The sequence below is a fragment of the Budorcas taxicolor genome, chromosome 5, assembly GCF_023091745.1.
Source record: "Budorcas taxicolor isolate Tak-1 chromosome 5, Takin1.1, whole genome shotgun sequence".
NCBI lineage: Eukaryota > Metazoa > Chordata > Mammalia > Artiodactyla > Bovidae > Budorcas > Budorcas taxicolor.
In genome coordinates this window covers 85965055-85992783 of record NC_068914.1, presented here as the reverse complement: position 1 = coordinate 85992783, position 27729 = coordinate 85965055, and the positions used below count along the sequence as shown (strand labels likewise).

The 27729-nt window shown below is 37.5% G+C and overlaps 1 protein-coding gene across 1 annotated transcript in view; it reads right to left on the bottom strand.

Moving 5' to 3' along the window:
- SLC2A13 (solute carrier family 2 member 13) overlaps positions 1-27729 on the bottom strand; it is a 521832-nt gene that overhangs the window by 84140 nt on the left and 409963 nt on the right. The window contains exon 7 of the mRNA XM_052640217.1: positions 24631-24756. Within this exon, the coding sequence (XP_052496177.1) occupies positions 24631-24756 (126 nt within the window). The remainder of the gene's footprint in view (positions 1-24630; positions 24757-27729) is intronic.

Sequence of the window (27729 nt, the reverse complement as noted above, 5' to 3'; positions counted from 1 at the left end):
AAAGCAGAAAACAATTCCTTGCCTGAAATGAAATGGTTGCACTACAAGACATGAAGAATTGACAGAAACCAGTTGAGAAAAGAAACTGATGACTGCAAAGCAGTTTAATGAAACAAAGGTATACTACTCTTCATCTACATCCATAAAGTTATTTGTACAAAGTAGATAATAGTATCTGATTTTATACGATTTTATCTCTAGTTTTTTATATGTTATATATATATATATTTAAGAAATATCTATACCTAATGTATTAATGACTTCCCTGGTGGCTCAGACAGTAAAGAATCTGCCTGCAATGCAGGAGAACCTAGGTTCAATACCTGGGTTGGGAAGATCCCCTGGAGAAGGAAACAGCAACCCACTCTAGTATTCTTGCCTGGAAAATCCCATGGACACAGGAGCCTGGTGGGCTACAATCCACAGGGTTTCAAAGAGTCGGACATGACTGAGCGACTAACACACACAACACACACAGTGTATTAATATATGCTACTGTGCTGTGCGGTGCAGTGCTTCGTGGCTCAGTCGTGGCCGACTCTTTGTGACCCCGTGGACTGTAGCCCGCCAGGCTCCTCTGTCCATGGAGTTTCTCCAGGCAAGAATACTGGAGTAGGTTGCCATGCCCTCATCAAGGTAATCTTCCTGACTCAGGAATCGAACCGGGGTCTCTTTCATTGCAGGCGGACTCTTTACAGACTGAGCCACCAGGGAAGCCCTGATACACAGCTGCAAAACATTAAATCTGTAAGAAAAATTCAAAGCTGTTAATTTTATGAGACTTTTCCAACACCGAGAAAGGCAGTTCCTTGCCCAGATAAGAGAGATTTGCAGATGAGAATAAACTTAACCACAGGAAAGGCTGACTGTGTTCACTGTTTTTCCTGAGCTGCCTTCCTGGAACTTGTCTATGTTTGCACTGTTTTATCTTCATTCTATTTCTCCAGATTCTTATCTACTTTGCCTTTACAATTTGGATATCTTTATAATAACATTTTCCAGCTCTTTATCTTCTCCTCATGCTTTCTAATTTACTTCCTGCATTCCTATTCTGCCAATGAGCTTCCCTGGGCTGCTCCTCTGACCCAAATGGTATCCCTAAGGTGTGTGATCTCCCTTTATTATACCAAATCAAGGAAACCAAAATATGTCATTAGAATTAAGAAACAGCAAAAGCTGTGGTGGTGGTTTAGTCACTAAGTCGTGTTGGACACTTGTGACTTCATGGACTGCAGTCAGGGAGCCTTTCAGGCTTCTCTGTCCATGGGATTTCCCAGGCAAAAATACTGAAGTGGGTTGCCATTTTCCTTCTCCAGGAAAAGCGTTCTTCCTTTCCCTTATTTTCTTAAAAACGGGACAAAAATTTAGAAGTACATCCCTCCTTCTCTCTCTACCAAGAAGGACAAACGTTAATCATGTGGACAACAGTGGACCCTTATCAGCCTGAGTTGGCTCTAGAGGAACCTACAACAAACTTTACCAACAAGCCTTGATCTCCCCTTCGCTTCCCATGTATTTGCCTTCCTATAGTTTGCCACCTCTAGAGACTCAAAGTATTTGCTTTTGTGTTGTGACTTTCTAAAATTTATTGTCCTTTGTTGAAAATGCTACATAAGCCTGAATTCTAAGCTAACTCTTTGAGTTACTCATTCTTGAGCTTCTTACATTAACATCTATCTATCTATCTATCTACAGATGTTGATAAACTTTTATTTGTTTTCTCCACACATTCTAGATTCTTGGGTAAGCTCTGTAACAGACAGACTGTTTCCTGAGCTGCCTTAACAGACTGTCTCGGTAACAGACACAGACTGTTCCCTGAGTTCCAGAAATAAACACATAGAAATTCTCAAGCTTAAACAAGCAGCAGCACTAAATATGTTTCTTGGTTTAACTGTAAAAGACATAGACTATTTACTTCTTAATTTTTATTTAAAGGAGCAAAATTGTAACACTATTATCAACAATTATTTGCCAAATGTTCACTGCTTCCAAGATATCAGACATCTCTGTCCATGCAATTCCTCAGGCAAGAATACTGGAGTGAGTAGCCATTTCCTTCTCCAGGGGATCTTCCCAACCTAGGGGTGGAACCTAGGCAGATTCTTTACCATCTTAGCCACAAGGTACCACACAGACACCTTTGAGTGTTTTAGTGTCTCTTGCAGACAGACGGGTCAGCAGTGGCTTTTTATGGGGACAGGGGTTCTGGCTGCAGCAGACCTAGGAGGCAGGGAGTGTGGCATAAGTTCTCTTGGAGGAGGTTGCTAGTAGCCCCACCATACAGTGAACCAGGTAGATGACCCACAAACTAGAGAATAATTATAACGAAGAAATTCTCGCACTGTTATGAAAGTTCTAGGACCCACACCAGATTTCCTAACCTGGGGATCTGGGAAAGGGACTGAGAACCCCCAGGGAATTTGACTTTGGAGGCCAGTGGGATTTGATTATAGAACTTCCACAGGACTGGGGAAACAGACTCTTGGAGGGCACAAACAAACCTGTGAGTACCGGGACCCAGGAGAAAGAAGCAGTGACCCCACATGAGACTGAGTAAGACCTGCCTTTGTCCAAGAATCTTCAGTGGAGGCCTGGGTTGACAGTGGCCTGCCACAGGGTAGGGGCACTGAATACAACAGTGCCGGCATAAGCCCTTTTGAAGGAGGTTGCCATTACCATACCCCTACCATTGCTTGGCCTTAGGCCAAACAACAGGGAGTGAACACAGACACACCCATCAACAGAAAATTATACTGAGCATGGCCCTGTCCATCAGAACAAGACCCAGATTCCCTCAAAGCCAGTTCCTCCCATTGGGAAGCTTCCACAAGCCTCTTATCCTTATCCTTAGAGGGCAGAAAGAACGAAAACCACAATCACAGAAAACTAACCAAACTGATCACATGGATCTCAGCCTTGTCTAACTCAATACAACTATGAGCCATGCCATGTAGGGCCAACCAAGATGGACGGGTCATGGTGGAGAGTTCTGACAAAACGTGGTCCACTGGAGAAGGCAATGGCAAACCACTTCAGTATTTTTGGCTTGAGAAACCCATGAACAGTATGAAAGGCAAAAAGATATGACAATGAAAGATGAACTTGCCAGGTTGGTAGGTGACCAATATGCTACTGGAGAAGAGTAGCGACATAACTTCAGAAAGAATGAAGAGATGGAGCCAAAGTGAAAACAATGCCCAGTTGTGGATATGACCGGTGATGGAAGTAAAGTCCGACGCTGCAAAGAACCACATAGCATGCAAACCTGGAATGTTAGGTAACTGAATCAGGTAAATTGGAAGTGGTCAAACAGGAGATGGCAAGAGTGAACATTGAAATTGTAAGGATCAGTGAACTAAAATGGATCAGAATCAGTGAATTTAATTCAGATAATCATGATATCTACTACTGTGGGCAAGAATCCTTTAGAAAAAACAGCGTAGCCTTCATAGTCAATGGAAGAGTCCAAAATTCAGTACTTGGGTGCAATCTCAAAAACGACAGAATGATCTATGTTCATTTCCAAGGAAACCATTTGATACCACAGTAGTCCAAGTCTGTGCCCCAAACACTAATGTTGAAGAAGCTGAACCTGAAAGGTTCTATGAAGACCTACAGACCTTCTAGAACTAACACCAAAGAAAGATGTGTTTTTCATCATAGGGGATTGGAATACAAAAGTAGGAAGTCAAGAGATACCTGGAGTAACAGGCAAGTTTGGCCTTGGAGTACAAAATAAAGCAGGGCAAAGGCTAACAGAGTTTTGCCAAGAGAACACATGGGTCATAGCAAGCAACTTCTTCCAACAACACAAGAGATGATTCTACACATGGACATCACCAGATGGCTAATACCCATATCAGATTGATTATATTTGTTGCAGCCGAAGATGGAGTTCTATACACTCAGCCAAAACAAGACCAGGAGCTGATTGTGGCTCAGACCATGAACTTTTATTGCCAAGTTCAGACTTAAATTAACAAAGTAAGGAAAACCACTAGACCATTCAGTGAAGTGAAGTGAAGTTGCTCAGTCGTGTCCGACTCTTAGCGACCTCATGGACTGCAGCCTACCAGGCTCCTCCATCCATGGGATTTTCCAGGCAAGAACACTGGAGTGGGTTGCCATTTCCTTCTCCAATACATACCATTCAGGTATGACCTAAAACAAACCCTAACAATTATAGAGTGGAAGTGACAAATAGGGATTAGATTTGATAGACAAGAGTGCCTGAAGAACTATGGATGGAGGTTCATGACATTGTACAGTAGGTGGTGATCAAAATCAACCCCAAGAGAAAGAAATGGTTGTCTGAGGAGGCCTTACAAATAGCTGAGAAAAGAAGAGAAGCAAAAGGCAAAGAAAGATAGGAAAGATATATCCATCAGAATGCAGATTTCTAAAGAATAGCAAGGAGAGATAAGAAAGTCCTTCAAAGTAATCTGTGCAAAAAAAATAAAGAAAACAATAGAATGGGGAATGACTAGACAGCTCTTTAAGAAAATGAGAGATACCAAGAGAACACCTCACACAAAGATGGGCACAATAAAGGACAGAAACGGTATGGACCTAACAGAAGCAGAAGATATTAAGAAGAGGTGGCAAGAATACACAGAAGAACTATACAAAAAGGTCTAATGAACCAGATAACCACAATGGAGTAATTAATCACCTAGAGCCAGACATCCTGGAATAAGAAGTAAAGTGGGACTTAAGAAGCATTACTATAAAAAAGCTAGTAGAGGTGATGGAATTCCAGATGAGCTATTTTAAATCCTAAAATATGATGCTGTTAAACAGCTGCAGTCGATATGGCAGAACATTGGGAAAACTCAGCAGTGGCCACAGGACTGGAAAAGGTCAGTTTCATTCTAATCCCAAAGAATGTTCAATCTACAGCAATCACAACAAACTGGAAAATTCTGAGAGATGGGAATACCAGACCTCCTGACCTGCCTCCTAGGAAATCTGTATGCAGGTCAGAAAGCAACAGTTAGAACTGGACATGGAACAACAGACTGGTTCCAAATAGGGAAAGCGTATGTCAAGGCTGTATATTGTCACCCTGCTTATTTAACTTATATGCAGAGTACATCATGTGAAATGCTGGGCTGGATGAAACACAAGCTGGAATCAAGATTGCTGGGAGAAATATCAGTTACCTCAGATATGCAGATAACATCATCCTTCTGGTGGAAATTGAAGAAGAACTAAAGAGCCTCTTGATGAAATTGAAAGAGGCAAGTGAAAAAGTTAGCTTAAAACTCAACATTCAGAAAATTAAGATCATGGCAAATAGATGGGGAAACAATGGAAACAGTGAGAGACTTTATTTTGGGCTCCAAAATCACTGCAAATGGTGACTGCAGCCATGAAATTCAAAGACGCTTGGTCCTTGGAAGAAAAGTTATGACCAACCCAGAGAGCATATTAAAAAGCAGAGGCATTATTTGCTAACAAATATACGTCTAGTCAAAGCTATAGTTTTTCCAGTAGTTATGTATGGATGTGAGAGTTGGACTATAAAGAAAGCTGAGTGCTGAAGAATTGACGCTTTTGAACTGTGGTGTTGGAGAAGACTCTTGAGAGTCCTTTGGACTGCAAGAGTCCATTATAAAGCAAATCAGTCCTGAATATTCATTGGGAGGAATGATGCTGAAGCTGAAACTCCAATACTTTGGCCACTTGATGCGAACAAGTGACTCATTTGAAAAGATCCTGATGCTGGGAAAGATTGAAGGCAGGAGAAGGGGATGACAGAGGATGAGATGGTTGGATGGCGTAACGGACTAAATGGACTTAAGTTTGAGTAAACTCTGGGATTTCGTGATAGACAGGAAGGCCTGGCATGCTGCAGTCCATGGGGTCACAAAGAGTCAGACATGACTCAGCAACTGTACTGAACTGAACTGAAAATACACTAATAAAATTTTCCAAGCAAGACTTCAATAGTACATGAACCGTGAACTTCTAGATGTTCAATCTGGATTTAGAAAAGGCAGAAGAACCAGAGATCAGATTGCCAACATGGTGCTGGATCATAGAAAAAGCAAGAGAAATGCAGAAAAACATCTACTTCTGCTTTATTGACTTCACCAAAGCCTTTGACTCTGTGGATCACAACAAACTGTGGAAAATTCTTTACGTGGTGGCAATACCAGGAGGCACCTTACATACCTCCTGAGAAATGTGTATGCAGGTCAAGAAACAACAGTTAGAACTGGACATGTTATAATGGACTGGTTCCAAATTGGGAAAGGAGTATGTCAAGGCTGTATATTGTCACCCTGCTTATTTAACTTATATGTAGAGTACATCATGCAAAATGTTGGGCTGGATGAAGCACAAGCTGGAATCAAGACTGCCAGAAGAAATATCAATATGAAAACCTCAGATATGCAGATGACACCACCTTTATGGCAGAAAGCAAAGAGAAACTAAAGAACCTCTTGGTGAAAATGAGAGGAGAGTGAAAAAGCTTGGTTAAAACTTAACTTTATAAAACCAAAATTATTGTATCTGGTCTCATCACTTCATCACAAATAGATGGGGAAACTTAGAAACAGCGAATAGTTTATTTTCTTGGGCTCCAAAATCACTGCAGATGGTGAGTTCAGTCATGAAATTAAAAGATGATTGGTCTTTGGAAGAAAAGCTATGGCAAACATAGCATACTAAAAAGCAGAGACGACTTTGCAGACAAAGGTCTGTATATTCAAAGCTACGATTTTTCCAGTAATCATGTATGAATGTGAGCGTTGAACCATAAAGAAATCTGAGCACTGAAGAATTGATGCTTTTGAACTGTGGTGCTGGAAAAAACTCTTAAGAGTCCTTTGGACTGCAAGGAGATCAAACCAGTCAAACCTAAAGGAAATCAGTCCTTAATATTCATTGAAAAGATTGATGCTGAAGCTGAAGTTCCTATAGTTTGGCCACCTGATGCAAAGAACTGACTCACTGGAAAAGACTCTGATGCTGGGAAAGACTGAAGGGATAACGAGAAGAGGGTATAAAGGATGGGATGGCTGGATGGTATCACCCACTCAATGGACATGGGTCAGAGCATACTCCAGGAGATGTTGAGGGACTGGGAAGCCTGGCATGGTGCAGTTCATGGAATCTCAGAGTCAGACATGGTTTGGTGACTGAACAACAACAAACAATAGTTCTGCATATTCAACTACTTCCTAGGAGCTCAATGCTAAAACAAATGAGATGACTTTTCAAGTACTCACCAGTTTTCAGTATAGTTATCTGAACTATAGTTTTTTGTCCCTGATGCTTCAAAAGTTTGGATAGTTCAAGTGTTTTAATAAATGGATTTCCACACATCATATATATTTTTAAGTTTTCAATGAAATATTCTTTAATAAGATTGTTCATCAAAAGAGCATTCATCGTAGTGTTTATCACAAGAGCCAAGATATGGAAACAACTAACTGTCCCACCATGGATGTACAGACAAAGAAAACATAATCTTATATATGTATATGTACATACAAACACACGACACACTGGAATATTATTCAAGTATAAAAGGGAATTATCCTGTTACTTGTGACTATATGGCTGAATAGGGAGGGTTTTATGCTAAGTAACAAACCAGACACAGAAAGACAAATACGGTATGATCTCACTTATATGTAGAATCTAAAAAAGTCAAGCTCATAGAACCAGAGTAGACTAGTTGTTGTCAGAGTCTGGAGGATGGAAGAAATAGGCAGATGTTGGTCAAAAGGCATAAACTTTCAATTAAACAAGTAGTAAGTTCTGAGGATCTAACGTATACCATGGTGATTCAGTAATAATACTGAATTTTATATTTGAAATTTGCTTACAGAATAAATCTTAAATGTTCTCACCACATACAAAGATATAAATGGTAATTATGTGAAGTGCTGGATGTCAAAATTAACTTGATGCTGGTAGGCATTTCACAATGTATACATAATTATGTTATATATGTTAAGAAAATTATATTGTAAAATACAACCTAAATATAAAAAACTTTCATTTGTCAATCATACCTCAATAAAATCAGGAAAGAGAATAATAAAGAATAGTATATGGCATATTTTCGTGAGGCTTAAAACTCAAAACAAATTAATTATTACTCAGTTTATAGCTCAGAGACATTTTCCTCAACTATGTCATAGAAAAACATCTTAATTAGATCATGGCATCCAGTCCCATCACTTCATGGCAAACAGATGGGGAAAAAATGGAAACAGTGGCAGATTTTCTTTTCTTGGGCTCCAAAATCACTGCGGATGTTGACTGCAGCCATGAAATTAAAAAATGCTCCTTGGAAGAAAAAAACAACAAACAGTCAATCCTAAAGTAAATCAACTCTGCATATTCATTGGAAGGACTGAAGCTGAAGCTGAAACTCCAATACTCTGGCCATCTGAGCAAAGAGCCTACACACTAGAAAAGACCATGATGCTGGGAAATATTGAAGGTAGGTGGAGAAGCGGTTAACAGAGGATGGGATGGTTAGATGGCATCACCAAGTCAATGGACATGAGTTTGAGCAAACTCCAGTAGACAGTGAAGGACAGGGAAGCCTGGCGTGCTGCAATCCATGGAGCTGTGATTAGTCAGACGTGACTTAGTGTCTGAACAACAAGAGTCACAGAAAGTTCAAGTAAGTCACCATGATGGGGGAATTCAAAATTATTTTAAAATATTTTAAGGTAGGAACAGAATTTTATAAATTTTACAGTCAGTATTTTGTATCTACCTCATAGTTTGCCATAAACACCAAGCCTTCCATTATTTGAATTCCTGAAGCCAGAGTTATTATTTTTTTTAATTAAACTCATTCCATATGTGTGTATTCTAAAACATATTTTCACACACTTGCTCTCCCAAATGGTTTTGATCCTAAGGAGTGTACATGATAAAAAAATTTTTTTTTCATATCTTTGTAAAGAAACATTCATTTATTTACAGTATCTTTGAAATCTGCTTGCATAAATGTTGTTGTTCTAGATTATAAATCTTGAGGTAATGTCTGTGTCTTTTGAAGTACATTTTAAAAATCATATAGCACAATATCAAATTCCAATGTTATAAAATACCTTCAGAAAAATAAATTACTTTGTGTTTCCAGCTACAAATGCCATACGAACATGAATAGAATTTAAATTGTTATGAAAATCCAACCTACCAATAATTAGACATAAAAATGCTAACATATGAGTTTTTACATGCATAACTTTCAATCTTTCCCACATAACTCATATATCAAACAAATAAATAACAACAAAAAGGAAAAAATTATTTCTTAGAGGGTTCTAGGGCACATTTTGCCTTTGAAAGGAAAATAAAGTTGGTTAATACTTTGGAACTATTTATTTTAAAATTAACTTATTAAATGAAATAGGGCAGCACTTATCATAAGAAATGACAAGTGATGATACAACGGACAGGGTTATAAGTAATTCTTCCCAGAAACCACAGGGACACAGCGTTTTGCTCTCAGTTTCCAGGTTGCCATGGTGGGCTTATTTTGAAACGGATTGGTACTAATTTTGAATTCGGATTGGTACTAATTCATGAATGTCTGTGCAAAATCCAAGGGATAAAACATGCAGTTGTTACTGCACAACTTTAGAAGTTGCAAACACAGAAAATATCTAATAGAAAAGCAATTTTGTTTTTGCTTTCATTTTTCTGAAGCTAGCACCGAAATCATGAAAGTAGGAAAGACTTGAATACTAAATGATGTGTATAGAGGCAGCAGCTCTCTAATTTCAATATCTGGATTTCAGTTCACATCTGCTGTCTAGCAAGAAACTTCCTGAGAGTATTTGGATTTCTAATGCTATTATTCTTTCTATATCATAGTAATGTATATAGTCTTCCCTTTAAATGTCTTTATTAAAATATATAGCAACATTTTAAAGCACAGATACCATTCTTCCATACATCCCTTATACTAATAAATTTCCAAATGCCTTGCCTTACCTTCTACCTGTTTATTTAAAAACATTTCCCTCCTTTTTCTATCAGAATTTTGCCTTCTAAAGTGAAAGCCCTTCACATTAGCCTATATTTGTAAACCTGGCAATATTCCTCAAAGTTAAGTCATTTGTTAACCACCACATCTTTCTTTTTTCTATTCAGTTCTGTTGCTCAGTCATGTCCAATTCTTTGTGATCCCATGGACTGTAGCACGCCAGGCTTCCCTGTTCACCACCAGCTCCCAGAGCCTGCTCAAACTCTTGTCCATTGAATTGGTGATGCCATCCAACCATCTTATCCTCTGTCATCCCCTTCTCCTCCTGCCTTCAATCTTTCCAAGCATCAGGGTCTTTTCTACTGAGTCATTTCTTCCCATCAGGTGGCCAAAGTATTGGAGTTTCAACTTCAGCATCATTCCTTCCAATGAATATTCAGGACTGATTTCCTTTAAGGTTGACTGGCTTGATCTCCTTGCAGTCTAAAGCACTCTCAAGAGTCTTCTCCAACACCACAGTTCAAAAGCATCAATTCTTTGGTGCTCAGCTTTCTTTATAGTCCAATTCTCACACTCATTGCTTTGACTAGATGGACCTTTTGTTGGCAAAGTAATGTCTTTGCTTTTTAATATGCTGTCTAGGTTGGTCATAGCTTTTCTTCCAAGGAGCAAGAGTCTTCATTTCATTGCTGCAGTCACCATCTGCAGTGATTCTGGAGCCCAAGAAAATAAAGTCTGTCACTGTTTCCATTGTTTCCCCATCTATTTGCCATGAAGTGATGGGACCAGATGCCATGATCTTAGTTTCTCAAATGTTGTGTTTTAAGCCAACTTTCCCGTGTACTATTATTTAATTGTTATACAAAATGAGCTTCCTTTTATAATGGAAGTAAATTTCATGCCACTTGCACAGGGGAGTACAGTCCATCTTGTTTTATCAGTCAGAAGTGAGTAGGTTATATGGAGATAACAAAAGAACCCCAAAATCAAGTGTCATAAACTAGGCTAATTTGCTGTTCATGCTACTGGTCCATCTGAGGTCAGTTGTGATTCTACTCCACCTTTTCTCTACTCTGGGACCAAAGCTAATGGAACACCTTCTATTCTGGAACACTGCCAACTTTACTGCAGAGGGAAAAGAGGATATGGCCAATCCTTTCTCTTAAAATTTTAGTTTAGAAGTGACACAGATTGGTTCCACTTCCATTTCCTTAGCCAGAGCAAGTCATGTGGATAAGACTGGATGCGCCATGGACATCTAATCCTTCCCGAGACAGTACAGCAGATATTTTGAACAATAATACATTCAAACACACTTGTCATGAACAGAAGATAATTAAAGTAAAAATGAAATGAAAAAGACAATGATATTAATTTCCAGTTAGATAATGTTTCCTTCCAAGTGTTAAAATCATGGCATGGTAAATTACGTCAACTGGAACTTCCCTCATGGTCCAGAGTCTGTGCTCCCAACGCAGGGGCCTGGGTTTGATCCCTGATCAGGGAACTAGATCCCTGTCACAACTAAGTGTTTGCATGCTGCAACTAAAGATTTTGCATGCTGCAATGAAGAGCGAAGGTTCTGTGACATGACTAAAACTGCTACAGCCAAATAAATAGATAAATATTCAAAAATAATGCTAACTGATTTTCTTCTTAATATATTTTAAGGAGAATTATATCTCTATATATGACATAATATCATGCCCTATCTAAGTATACATAAAATCATTTGCCTAAAATCATTCTGTTTAGTCGATCGTTGTGTCTGACTTTTTGTGACCCCCTGGACTGCAGCATGCCAGGCTTCCCTGTCCTTCACCATCTCATGGAGTTTGTTCAAACTCTTGTCTGTTGAGTCAGTGATGCCATCCAACCAATCATCCTTTGTTGTCCCCTTCTCTTCCTGCCTTTAATCTTTCCCAGCATCAGTGTCATTACCAATATTGTTTATATATCTATGAAAATACATCTACAAAAGTCAAATCTAAATAAAGCTCTCTGAAACTGTGATCAAAGCACATGCAATTCATGTCTCTACACTTATCCTCATATAAAAAGTCCTACAGTTTTCTTCAGTGAGAAAAAAACTCACTGACTACTTTTCAAATGACACAAACTGAAGAATAATTTCTAAAAATGAAGAAGGTAAAGGAACTGGCTAGAAATGGAAAGTTTTGGCCTCAAATGAAGAATAGTCAAAACATTATGAACATTACTACTTTCTTATATAAAACTGTTAAATTGTGTTTATTATAATTAAATGTCAACCAACAAATTGGACAGACTAACATCGAGGAGGGAGATAAGTTATTCACAAATGTTTGTTCTTTTCTGATTTGCACACTTTGCAACATAAACAGCATCAGAATCTGTAATATAGTCACCAAAACCAGGAGAGTCTTAGCTTCCGGACATGAGAAGAACCAAGAGGCATACAATCTCTAAAATTATGTATGGATAGATAAAATTTAGAACATATAGTATACAGCTACAGATCTTAAAGGGATTAATCTAGCACAATGACTATTATTCAAGCAAAAGCATTTTAAAAATGTAGCTTAAAGAGGAAAACTGTGAGGCTGTCATCACTCTGATAACAAAACCAGACAAAGATATCACACACACAAAAAATTATAGACCAATATCACATATGAACCTAGATGTAAAAATCCTCAACAAAATGCTAACAAACCTAACATGAAAGTGAAAGGCACTCAGTTGTATCTGACTCTTTGCAACCCCATGGAATATATAGTACATGGAATTCTTCAGGCCAGAATGCTGGTGTGGGTAGCCATTCCCTTCTCCAGGGGATCTTCCCAACCCAGGAATCGAACCCAGGCCCCCCTCCTTGCGGGAGGATTCTTTACCAGCTGAGCCCGGGAAGCTCAAGAAAACTGGAGTGGGTAACCTATCCCTTCTCTAGTAGATCTCCCTGACCCAGGAATTGAACTTAGGTCTCCTGCATTGCAAGCAGATTCTTTACCAGCTGAGCTACCAGGGAAGCCCTAAGGTAGCAACATATTAAAAGGATTATATACCATGATCAAGTGGGATTTATCCCAAGGATTAAAGTACTTTGCAATATCCACAAATCAGTCAATGTGATATACTACAAACCATATGATCATTTTACTATATGCAGAAAAAGATTTTCATAAAATTCAACATCCCTTGATGGCAGAAATTCTCTAGGAATTGGGCATAAAATATAGGGAATATATCTGAACATAAAAAAGGCCATGTATGATAAACCCACAGTTAACATCACAGTCAGTGGTGAAGAGGTGAAAGCATTCACTCTAAGGACAGGAACAAGACAAAGTTGTCAACTCTCACATAGTTTTAGAACTCTTAGGCACAGCAATCGGAGAAGAAAAGAGTAAATAAAAGGAATTCAAATTGAAATGTAAAACTGTCACTATCTGCAGATGACATGATATTATAGATAGATTATACATGATATTATACATATTATACATAGAAAATCTAAAGGTGGCAGCAGAAAACTACCAGAGCTCATCAATGAATTAGATCAAGTTTTAGGGTACAAAATTAATATACAATATGGCACATTTCTATATACTATGTATTTCTATATTTATATTTCTATACATATTTCTGGGGCTTCCCAGGTGGCCCAGTGGGTAAAGAATCCTCCTGCCAATGTAGGAGATACAGGAGATTTGCATTCAATCCTTGGGTTGGGAAGATCCCCTGGAGAATAGCATGGCAAGCCACTCTAGTATTCTTGCCTGAAGAATCCTGTGGACAGAGGAGCCTGGCGGGCTGCAGTCCACAGGGTTGTAAAGAGTCAGACATGACTGGAGCGACTGAGTAGGCATATTTCTATTCTTGGATTGGATGAATAAATATTGTTAAAATGGCCATACTGCCCAAGGCAATCTAGAGATCCACTGCAATCCAAATTAAATTATCAATGGCATTTTTCACAGAAAAGGAGAAAAAATTTTTTAAATTTGTATGGAAACACAAAAGATATCAAAGTTAAAGCAATCTTAAGAAAGAAGAATGGGGCTGGATGAATCAAGCTCTCTGACTTCAGACTATACTACAAAGCTACAGTCATCAAAATAGCATGGCACTGGCACAAAAACAGACACAAAGATCAATGGAACAGTATAGAAAGCACAGATATAAATCCATGCACTTAAGGTCAATTAATGTCCAACAAATGAGGCAAGAATACACATTGGAGAAAAGAAAGTCTCTTCAATAAGTGGTGCTGGGAAAAATGGACAGCTACATTTAAAGAATGAAATTAGAACATTCTCTAATACTGTACACCAAAATAAACTCAAAATAGATTAAAGACCTAAATGCAAGATCAGATACTTTTAAACTCCTAGAGGAAAACAGAGGCAGGACACTGACATAAATTGCAGGAATATTTTCTTTGGCTCTGTCTCCTAGAGTAAAGGAAAAACAATAAACAAAAATTAAAAAATGGGATCTAATTAAACCTAAAAGCTTTTGCACAGTAAAGGAAACCACAAATAAAACAAAGAGATAATCTATGTAGTGGGATAAAATATTTGCAAAAGGTGCAACTGATGAAGGATCAATTAAAAAAATATACAAACAGCTCACATAGCTCCATAACACAAAAACAAGCAACCCAAACAAAAAATGACCAGAAGACTTAAACAGACATTTCTGCAAAGAAGACATACAGATGGGTAACAGGCACATGAAAATATGCTCAACATTTTTAATTATTTGAGAAATGCAAACCAAACCACAATGACATATCACCTCACATTAGTCAGAATAGCCATAATTAAAAATCTACAAATAATAAATGTTGGTGAGGGTGTGGAGAAAACGTAACCTTCCTGTTGGTGGGAATACAAATTGGTACAAACATAATGGAGAACAGTATGGAGGTTGTTTAAAAAACTAAAAATAGAGTCACCGTATAATACAGTACTCCCACTCCTGGGCATACATCTGCAGAAAATGCAAATTCAAGAAGGTAAGTGCAACTCAACGTTCATAGCAGCATGAGTCACAACAGCCAATACTGGAAGCCACCTAAATGGCCACTAACAGATGAATGGATAAAGAAGATATAGTGTATATACACAATGGAATGCTACTCAGCCATGAAAAAAGAATGAAATAATTCCATTTGCAGCAATATGAGCGGCCACAGAGACCACCATACTAAGTGAACTATGTCAGACAAAGACAAATATCATACAATATCACTTTTATGTGAAATCTTAAAAAGTAATACAGATGAACTTATTTACAAAACAGAAACAGACTCACAGACTTAGAGAATGAACTTATAGTTGCTGCGAGAATGATGGAGAGAAGAGATAGTTAGGGAGTTTGGGATGGACATGTTCACACTATTATATTTAAAACAGATAACCAAAATGACCTTCTGTATGGCATATGGACTCTGCTCAATGTGGCAGAGTTTGATAGGAGAGTTTGGGGGAGAATGGATACATGTACATATACGACTGAGTCCCTTTGCTGTTTGCCTGAACATATCAAATTGTTTGTTAATCAGCTATACTTTGGTATAGAATAAAAACTTTAAATAATAAACAGAAAGAGATGTGCATATGTAGAAAACAAACTATGGCTACCAAAGGGGAAAGGAGTTGGAGAGATAACTATGGAATCTGCGATTAACAGATACAGACTACTATATGTAAAATAGATAAACAACAAGACCTATTGTACAGCACAGGGAACATATTACATATCTTGCAATAACTTAAAATGGAATAGAATCTGAAAAATAATATATGTATGTGTGTGTGTTTGTGTGTGTGTATATATATATAATCACTTTGCTCTACACCCCAAAGATCATAAATCAATAAAAAAATTAAAAATGATAAAAACCAAAACTGACTAAAGAAGTCTATATTAGATTCTTTGTTACTTCTCTTGATACAAAATAAATACTAGGAAAGATTAATATTGAACTATATTGTTATTAGTTTAGGAGCACAGCATGAACATTTTAAATCCTTTTAAATATGAATAACTAATACAAATATCAATCTTGTACATAAGATACTGATATAGCTTGATTTTATCCTTTATTGAGCCCATCCTTGCAGGAAATATTCCCCTGATATCTCCGATTTTCTTAAAGAGATCTCTAGTCCTTCCCATTCTATTGTTTTTTCTTATAAAGGACAAAAAGAGTAAGGATCTAACAGAAGCAGAAGAATTAAGAAGTGGCAAGAATATACAGAAGACTATTCAAAAAGATTTTAATGACCCAGATAACCACGACGATGTTGTCCCTTACCTAGACTGGACATTCTGAAGTGTGAAGTCAAGTGGGCCTTGGGAAGCATTGCTGTGAACAAAGGTATTGGAAGCGGTGGCATTCCAGCCGAGCTATTTAAAATCCTAAAATATGTAGCTGTTAAAAGTGCAGCACTCAAAATTCCAGCATATTTGGAAAACTCAGCCATGGCCATAGGATTAGAAAAGTCAGTTTTCATTCCAATCCCAAAAAAAGGCAATGCCAAAAAATGTTGCAACTATCACACAATTGCACTCATTTCAGATGCCAGTTTGGTAAAGCTCAAAATCCTTCAAGCTAGGCTTTAGCAGTATGTGAACTGAGAACTTCCAGATGTATAGTTGAGTTTAGAAAAGACAGAGAGAGAGATCAAATTGCCAACATCTGTTGGATCAGATAGATAAAGGGAATTCCAGGAAAACATCTACTCCTGCTTCATTGACTACACAGAAGTCTTTGACTGTGTGGATCACAACAAATTGTGGAAAACTCTTTAAGAGATGGGAGTACCAGACCACCTTACTTATTTCCTGAGAAACCTGTATTGGGTCAAGAAGCAACAGTTAGTACTGGACATGGAACAACAGACTGGTTCCAAATTGGGAAAGGAGTACATCAAAGCTGCATATTGTCACCCTACTTGTTTAACTTCTTTGCAGAGGACATCATGTGAAATGCCAGGTTGGATGAATCACAGGCTGGAATCTAGAAATATCAACAATGTCAGAAATGCAGGTGATATCACTCTAATGGCAGAAAGTGAAGAGGAACTGAAGAGCCTCTTGATGAGGGTAAAAGAGAAGAGTGAAAAGAATGGCTTGAAACTCAACATTAAAAAACTAAGATCAGGGTATCCAGTCCCATCACTTTATGGCAAGAAGAAGGGAAAAAAGCAGAAGTAGTGACAGATTTTCTTTTTTTGGGTTCCAAAAATCACTGCAGACAGTGCCTGCAGCCATGAAATTAAAAGATACTTGTTCCTTGGAAGGAAAACTATGATACACCTAGACACCATATTAAAAAGCAGAGATATCACTTTGCTCGCAAAGGTAAGAATAGCCAAAGCTATGATTTTTCTATTAGTCATGTATGATTGTGAGAGGTGGACCATAAAGAAGGCTGAGTGAAAAAGAATTGATGCCTTTGAACTGTGGTGCTGGAGAACTCTTGAGAGTCCCTTGGACAGCAAGGAGATCAAACCAGTCAATACAAAAGAAATCAACCCTGAATATTCAATGGAAGGACTGATGCTGAAGGTGAAGTTCCAAAACTTTGGCCAACTGATGCGAAAAGCCAACTCACTGGAAGAGACCCTGAGACTAGGAAAGACTGGAGGCAAAATGAGAAGGAGGCAGAAGTTGGTCAGATAACATCACTGACTTAATGGACATGAATTTGGGCGAACTCCAGGAGATAGTGGAGGATAGGAGAGCCTGGTGTGTCCATGGCGTCACAAAGAGTTGGACATGACTTAGTGACTAAACAACAACTCATTTTGTTAATGATAAAATAAATTCCTATTTCTAAAGGCAAAACTGATAAATGTCTTTACAGATTAAAACACAAAAGGTGATAAAGGGGAAACTTCCTTTTGCTATTTGGTCTACTTCCATAGTATTATATACCGTCACCATAGAAATATTGCTTCCCTAGTATACCAATGAATGTTTCAGGAAATGTTCTAAATATTTTTTCCAGTAATTATCAAAGACATACTTTACCATGTGTAAAGTAGCTTATGGGAAGTTGCTAGATAATGCAGAGAGTTCAGTATGGTGCTCTGTGATGACTTAGAGAGTGAGTTGTGCAGGTGGGAGGAAGGCAGAAGATGGAGGGGACATATGTATGGCTGATTATGTACAGCTGATTCGTGCTGCTGCATGGCAGAAACACAACATTGGCAAGCAATTACCCTCCAGTTCAAAAAAAGGTATTTTTTCATGTAGTATGACTACAAGTAATGCATAGTATGCATATCAGGAGTACATGGTTTTTATTTTTTACAACTTTCTGAGTGCTTTCATGAGTACCAGGTAAACATTTAACATTGTTTATTAAAACCATGTCACTCCCATTTTTCCTTTAGAGGTTTCGTTTCTTGGAAATAAGTAAGAATGTAGACGATATCACTAAAATAAAATGATGGGAACATTGTATCCTCTCATTTGGAACTTTGGTATTTTCAAACCCTTATATAATTTCTGGTGATGGCAGCCTTTTCCATTTTTTATAAAATAATTATTGACTGAATTGTCTGGTAAGGCACTGAGGGATTTAAAATAGTGCAGGATATGAACACTGGAATTTATAACCTAAGAGAAAAGATACATCCAAACTCAAATCACTATCACATAATACAACATAATTATCAAATGTTAGACAGTTAAGTGCTAGAGGAAAACAGGGGATATAATAAGCATTGTTCTCAGGGGCTTAATCAAAGAGACTTCAAGGGGAAAAGGTGATATCTGATCTGGGCAAAAAATAATCCATACAAGTCAGAGGCAGAGATTCAAAAGAGAGAGGAGGATAAATCCTGGGCAGAACGCACAGAATGAGGAAAGGCAAAGAGATGGGAAATCATAATGGATATTAGGGTGATAGCAGAGGGTTTTGACTGACTAGAATTCTATATGGAAGAGAGGTGGGTGGCTTGAAAAACAGGCTGGGTGTTGCATCAGAGTGCAGCTTTGAGAAAAATATCTGCTGAATGAATACAATAAACCAGGAATCAGCACAAGTTAGAACAATGAACTGCCAAATAAGGATCTATGTAGCTATTTTGATATATTTAATTACAGAGCGAAAATGTTATATTATAGGAAACAAACACTGAATCAGCACATTAAGAAAGTATCCCTAATTAGCAATACTTTTAAAGAATCAGGATGTTTGAAGTTCCAGAATAGATTATTTATAATTTTGTGTATAGAAAGCCAGGAGAAAAAGAGGTGGATGAATAGACAGACAAATAAATAGAAAGTACTCTAATGTACTTATCTGTTGGTTGTGGTTTAGGTGGTTTAGTCACTAAGTTGTGTCCGACTCTTGCAATCCCATGGACGGTAGCCTGTCAGGCTCCTCTGTCCATGGGATTCTCCAGGCAAGAATACTGGAGTGGGTTGCCATTTCCTCTCCAGTGCATGAAAGTGAAGAGTAAAATTGAAGTCATTCAGTTGTGTCCGACTCTGAGCAACCTCATGGACTGCAGCCAGGCTCCTCCATCCATGGGATTTTCCAGGCAAGAGTACTGGAGTGGGTTGCCATTCCCTTCTCCTATAGACACATACATACACAAATACATATACAATGTGCAAATTATAAGTGTGCAACTTTCAGTATAATTGAAAGAATTATACTATATCCTTTTTTTTTTCTTTTAAACATATTATTTTAAAGTATCTTAAATTTTTTTTGGTAATGTAAGGTTCTTTTTGTGTTCATTCTTCTGTCTGTCACACGTGGTAGCTTTCTTTCATAAACTGATATAGTTTAAAATTTTTTACTGCTATCTCATATTTGCTTTCGGTGGAAGTCTCATATGTCCTGGGTTCTGATAACTGCATGTTTGCTAAGTTAGCTTTATGGATGTCTCCAATTTGGGATCCACATTTTGATTTTTTACTATTCATGGTTCTCAACTGATGGTTGCCCTTCACAAGGGCAGTATGAAATTAGAAGCCACATTTCCCTATAGTAAAGGCTTCTGGTTTTGCTTTCTCATGTGTGACACTGTTTCAACTCAAGGTCCCAAGTGGGTCACAGAGAGTTTTGCCCAGCACAGTCCTACAGATTTTCTTGTCTCCGTTTCAGAGCCTAGGTGGCCCTTCATAGTTCTAGAGGCAAGACTCGGAGTTTTGTCTTCTTAGTACCTAAATCACTAGCCTCTCACCTTTTAGACTGCCTTCTGTTCTGATATTCTTGTATGCTGTTGGGTTTCCACATGGGCTTTTGCTGCTCTCACTCTCACTGGTAGCATTTGGGCATTTCTCTCAAGTTCAGCTGTGAGTTAAACCTATATTTGCCTCTGTGTGGGGTGCACGTGGGAGACGCAGACGATGATGGGCAGGAGGAAAGATTTTCTATTAGTTCAGTGTACTGAATTTTCTAGAAGTATGTTAAATGATTTTAACATGGGTTTTCCTTTTTAAAAATTTTTAATTGTAAAATACACAATATACAAAATTTACTATCTTAATTAACCATTTAAATTTTTAATCATTTTAAATTGTATAGTTCAGCAGTAAGTATATTCACCTTATTGTGTAAGCAATCTCCAAAACTCATTCCATTTTCCAAAACTGAAACCCCATAACCATTAAACAACAACTCCCTATTTCCTTCTTCCCTCTGCTTGTGGCAACTACTATTCTTCATTCTTCCTCTATAAAGCTGAGTACTCTAGGTCCCTCATGTTAATGGATTCATTTGGTATTTGCTCATTTCACTCATCATCTTGTATTCAAGGCTCATTCATGTTGTAGTAGCCAGAATTTCTTTTCTTTAAATATGTATAATTGTATGTATATACAGTTTGCTTATCCATCTGTCTGTCAAGTAGCATTTGAGTTGCTTCCAACTTCTGGCTATTGTGAACAATGCTGCTGTAAATACGGTATTCAAATAAAACTTCAAGATCTTATTTCAGTGCTTTTGGATGTATACCCAAAGTGGAATTATTAGATGACATATAATTCTATCTTGAAATTAAAAACTGCCATATTGTTTTCCATAGTGGCTGCACCATTTTATATTCCTATCTATAGTGCATATAGTTTCCAATTTTTTCACATCTTCCACAACAGTTATTGTTGTATTTTCTTTGTTATTTGTTTTTTATCCTAAGGCATCTGAGATAATACTTCATTGTAGTTTTGACTTGCATTTCCCTAATAATTAGTGCTGCTGAACAGTTTTTCATGAGCTTTGTCATTTGTATATCTTTTCTGGAGAACAAGGATAAACAAAAAACTTTTTGATTAAAATATAAAAGGCTTTTCCGGTGGCTCAGTGGTAAAGAATCCATCTGCAATGAGGAGATGCAGGAGATGTGGGTTCAATCCCTGAGTTGGGAAGACCCCTAGAGGAGGGCCTGGCAACTCATGCCAGTATTCTTGCTTAGAGAATCTCATGCAAAGAGGAACCTGTCAGGCTACATACAGTTCACAGGGTGGCAAAGACTTGGACAAGACTGAAGCAACTGAGCACATACATTCACACAGAAAAGCATACTGATTGACAAAGGTTTATTTCAAATTAATTGTAGTTAGTTATATGGACAAATGCTTTTCATTATGTTGAGATAAAAATCAGCATACTCCTCATCACAAATGGTATTACCCTTCTATCTGGTGTTTTTCAGGAAATAGTTACAACTAGAGATTGTTCGCAGCTGAAGATGGAGAAGCTCTATATAGTCAGCAAAAACAAGACCTGGAGCTGACTGTGGCTCAGATGATCAGCTCCTTATTGCAAAATTCAGGCTTAAACTGAAGAAAGTAGGGAAAACCATTAGGCAATTCAGGTATGACCTAAATCAAATCCCTTATGATTATACAGTGGAGATGATGAATAGATTCCAGGGATTAGATCTGATAGACAGAATGCCTACCAGAAAAACTATGAAAAAAACCAGAAAAACTATGGATGGAGGTTTGTAACATTGTACAGAAGGCAGTGACCAAAACCATCCCCAAGAAAAAAATATGCAAGAAGCTTTCTTATGTGAACAATGCAAAGAAATAGAGGAAAACAACAGAATGGGAAAGAAAAGAGATCTCTTCAAGAAAACTGAAGATAACAAGGGAATATTTCTTGCAAGTATGGGTACAATAAAGAACAGAAAAGGCAAGGATCTAACAGAAGCAGAAAGGATTAAGAAGAGGTGGCAAGAATACACAAAAGAACTATTCAAAAAAGGTCTTAATGACTCGGATAACCATGATGGTTTGCTTATTCACTTAGTCAGACAACCTGGAGTGTGAAGTCAAGTGGGCCTTATAAGGATTACTACGAACAAAGCTAGTGGAGGTGATGGGATTCCAACTGAGCTATTTCAAATCATAAAAGATGATGCCATTAAAGTGCTGCACTCAGTATGCCAGCAAATTTGGAAAACCCAGCAGTGGCCATAGGACTGGAAAAGGCCAGTTTTCATTCCATCCCCAAAGAAGGGCAATGCCAAAGAATGTTCAAATTACTGTAAAGTTGTGCTCATTTCACATGCTAGCAAGGTGATGCTCAAAATCCTTCAAGCTAGTCTTGAAGTATGTGAAGTCTTGAAGTACGTGAAGAACTAAGAATTCCAATACTTTGGCCACCTGATGTGAAGAGCCGACTCACTGGAAAAACCCCAATGCTAGGAAAGATTAAAGACAATAGGAGAAGGGGGCAGCAGAGGATGAGATGGTTTGATGGCATCATCGACACAATGGACATGAGTCTGAGCAAACTCTGAAAGATAGTGAAGGACAGGGAAGCCTGGCGTGCTGCAGTCCATGAGGTCGCAAGCATCAGACATGACTTGGCAACTGAACAACAGAGATCTGTGATTATGTCATTGAAGTGCCTCAATACTTGACCCTAAAACATCTATAAATACCATAGCTCAAATAGGAATCCAAGGTAAAGGTAGATTTTCCCCTGAATATCCCATTCTAGGTAATTGCATAAAACCTATCAACAAAATAAACAAAAATATAATGAATGCTATTTTATCTACAATTGGAGAATCTGTTGTAGGAATTTTTCATGGTAAACACATCCTGCATTTTTTCTTTTCTTTGTAGGAAAGATTGAGGCAACCCAGTATGGTGACCAAGCTAAGAGGAAGATTGCTGCTCAGCACAGAGAAGAGTGAGAGAATCTGTTTTCTTTCCGAGGTGGCCCGTAAAGATTTTTAGGTTATTATTCTATTAATAATATTCCACAAGCATAAAAGTTTCTTGTATATATGTTTAGTTCTTTGTATTTTTCCTACTTGGGTATTATCCATTGCACTTTTCTCTAGTAGTGGGTGTAGTCCAGGAATAATGGTACAAAAATATAAATAAAATCTAAAAGAGGTGTAAATAAAAGAAGTAATACACATTTCTGTTAAAAAGTTGTAAAGTTTGTTAGTTGCAAAAAGAATAAAACTCTTATTTTGAGACCACCGACCTATAAACCTTGTGAAAAAGATAAATATAATTTTAGTGTCTCCATAAGATTTTAAATTAATTCTATGAAGTACAGGAAACTACATACACAGAATTCACATTGTTCATAATTCTTGACTAGAAACTTTCAGGCTTCTTCTATTGAAAAAAATCAAAAGGATTTAAACTGTAAAGTATTACATTCAGAAATAATTAATCAATTAACTTCCTAATAAAGCTTGACTAATGAAAAGCATATACTAGGTGTTTTTAAAATAAGCTCTTTCAAGTTTCTTTTTAATCAGTATATTTAAAATGTGATCTGGATTTTCACTCAATATCATATAATTTACTACTACTACTTTGGAATAATTCCATAATAAAATAACTAATGACAACAGCATAATTATTAATAATGACATATTATATTTTCTAGCTCCTAGGAGATACAAGCACTTTATTACAGATTTCATTGCCTTCCCCAGTATTAGGAGGCAGACAGCATGAGAGCATGGTAATCTTTTTTTGAAAATCTTTTTTTGGTAATCTTTTTTTGAGAATTTAAAACACAAAAGCCATGTCAAATAATATTTACATGATTCTGTATCCATGAATATGAATGTTACCTCATAAATATGGGATATTTGTTCTACACAAATGTTTCATTTATGTGCCTACTCTAAACCAATGGGATCTGTCAAAAAGAGAAAGATTCACAGTTTCTCATACATGCCCATAATTACCAACTTTATTCTTATTTTGTTTAATTTCTCTGACTTCCAGAAACGTACAATATGATAGTAATTCACTGTGACTTCACAATTTTCTGTCTTTCACTTAAGTTTGGGAGTTTGGAAATTATTGGTATAATTAAAAAATACCCAGTGGGAGAAACTCCCGTGGCAATACTTAACAATACTTGTCTCAAGGTCCAGACTCCTATAGCTTATTAGAACAGAGTTGGGTCTGGAATTTGGATCTCCTGAAGTCTAGGCTTGAGTTTACACGCTAAGTTTGTGAAGCACACAGTTGCAATATTTCTACCCACTCTCATCAGAATATATTGCAAAGTACTGTAGTTATAAAGAACAAAGATTCTTTTAAAGAAGACCAGTTTAAAAGAAGTAGAGTGTATAAGTGCAGTCATTCTGTAAGTTTAAAAATAAGTCTCAAGCTGAAATTTTATTGTATATTCTTATGGTACGTAATGAGCAACATACCTGCCCCAGGCTGCCTCATTTGTGGATGCTTTATTAACTGGAACACAGGAAGAGTCAATGACAGTTGATTTATTCATCTGATAACAGAAACCGCAGTCTGGATCCAACATACATTCGTTACAGTAACTGTAAAATGAAACGAGTTGTAGTCATGTTAACAGAGACAACTGATGCTCAGCACACACTATTCTACGTGCTCTCCTGCATTTTCCACGCTACTCTGCAGTAAGCCTGGGGCCATGTGACTCGGTTTGGCTCTGGCAAATAACTTGTGATTAGGCAGGTGAGAACTGGCTGATTACTTCCATCTCTCCCTATTCTGGATGCAGCAACTTTGGAAACGACTGTGAAATGGAGGTGGACTGGATGTGCAATATTGCATGTAGAAGAACTCCAGTCTGCCAGCAGCAAATATACTTTTGCTTTCCTGAGCCACTGAGATTTGTTACCAGAGCATGGACTGGTCCATTTTGAACCAGCTACCTGGTTCCAAACTGTACCAAAGCCTTTACTTCTCTTAAATGTTTCCATCATGTACCATATCTTTTAAAAAATGGAATTTTTTCCTAATATAAACCATGAAATAGAAAATTCAAAGAATGAAAAAAAATTACATCTAGAGCAAAAAGTTAAAAATGCCACCACTGTAAGAATGGTCAGAGTTAACATCCTGGGAGATACTTGTACTTTTAATAAATATATATTGAAAATCAACTATGTTGTATGCTTAATTAAAAGAAGTTGTAACCTTTAAAAACTGCATAAATTTTTCTGAAAAAGAGAAAAGAATAAAGGTTGGTATAGGTGAAAAGGCTAAATTTTCCCATCCACTGTTGGATTACAGAGCCATTACCAACTAATCATTGCTCACCTAACAGCAATATCCTAACTTCAGGAAAATTTTAAAGAGGCAAAATCCTTTAGAGGGCAGGATTTTCCAACATAAGCCAACAGTGTGCTTGTAGAATGAGTTTCCTCACTATCATACTGTTTGCCAGACAAACCTGGAACACTTTATACACCGTAGGCACATACAAGGTATGGAGACCCTAACATGAATAAATTAAAGTCCCTGCTCTGCTCCTTGGCAGATAAAAGGCAAGGATAAGAAATAGCTATACCTGCTAATAATGATGATATGATAGAAAACAGAAATAAGGGCAGAGACCTGATTATTTGCCTGTAAGAATGGGGGATAATTTCAGAGATGATATTTGAGCTGGATTGTAAGAGAAATTTACCAGGGAAAGAATTAGAGAGAAGAGTATTTCAGGGAACAACTGATTACATAATTAAAGATAAGTCAGTACAGACTTATTAAATGTCTACTTTGTACAAGTAATTACACAGTGGGGTGTGGGAGAGAAACAGGGTAAGAACTAATGCAAGCTATCTGAAAAAGACACGAATCATCAAAATCAAAATACTTCTTTGATGCATTTAGCTAAATGGAAAAGACTGGCATTGTTTAAAATTAGACACTGTCATTCTGTCTGTAAATCTTTACAAATAGTCTATTTTTAATGAGACTTTCAGCTCAGTTCAGTTCAGTCACACAGTCATGTTCGACTCTTTGCAAACCCATGCATCACAGCACGCCAGGCCTCCCCATCACCAACTCCCAGAGTCCACTCAAACTCACATCCATTGAGTCAGTGATGCCATCCAGTCATCTCATCCTCTGTCTCCCCCTTCTCCTCCTGCCCCCAATCTTTCCCAGCATCAGGGTCTTTTCCAATGAGTCAACTCTTGGCATGAGGTGGCCAAAGTATTGGAGTTTCAGCTTCAGCATCAGCGTTCCAATGAATACCCAGGACTGATCTTCTTTAGGATGGACTGGTTGGATCTCCTTGCAGTCCAAGGGACTCTCAAGAGTCTTCTCCAAAACCACAGTTCAAAAGCATCAATTCTTTGGCACTCAGCTTTCTTCTCAGTCCAAGTCTCACATCCATACATGACCACTGGAAAAACCATGGCCTTGACTAGACGGACCTTTGTTGGCAAAGTAATATCTCTGCTTTTCAATATGCTCTCTAGGTTGGTCTTAACTTTCCTTCCAAGGAGTAAGTGTCTTTTAATTTCATGGCTGCAGTCACCATCTGCAGTGATTTGGAGCCCCCCAAATTAAAGTCTGACACTGTTTCAGCCGTATACTAAAAGCAAAAAAAAAAAAAAAAAAGAGGTCTTTCAAAGCCTACTGAAAGATCAACATACTTCAGAAATGTGATACAGTATTGTGAACCTAAAATTGTCTATACCTATGATAAATAGAATAAAACAGAAATCATGAGAAGTACTCTGAGCTTCTGGCTTTAAGAACTAGACTAGGCTAATTTGGAAGGGAAGATCATTCCTACTAGTATTTTGTTCGTTTATTCTGCCCATATGAAGTAGAATTAAAACCCCTGATGGTTTCAGTGGCTTTAAATGATAATTATTTGGGAAATGTCAACTCACCCATTTGTAGAAAAATGACTACTTAAATTTTTTGAAAAATACTTATTTCCCATAAAAGGCCCCAAACCAGTTACCTATTGTCTTTAATTTTTGTCAGTTTGATTACTATGTGTCCTTTATCTATATTCTGTTCTGTGGCAGTGATTTCCACCATTCTGACCTCCAGGTCATACTTCTGCTCCAGTTACTCTGCTATTGATTCCATCTCTTGTATTATTAACTTCTCTTCGTTTGTTCTTTAGTTCCTGTAGGTCTTTGGTAAACATTTCTTGCATCTTCTCCATTGTTTTGCAAGATCCCAGATCACCTTCACTATCATTATTCTGAATTCTTTATCTAGAAGGTTGCCTATCTCTATTTCATTTAGCTGTTTTTCTAGGGTTTTATCTTTTCGCTTAATCTGGGACATAACTTTCTGCTTTTTCATCCTGATTTACTTTCTGTAATATCTTTTTTGTTCCAGCTGCTGTGGGACTGTGGTTCTTCTTGCTTCTTCTGTCTGTCCTCTGGTGGAGGAGGCTAAGAGGCTTGTGTAAGCTTCCTGATGGGATGGACTGGCAAAGGGAAAAATTAGGTCTTGCTCTAGCAAGCAGGGCATTACTCAGTAAAACTTTAATCCAATAATACATTGATGGCTGGGTT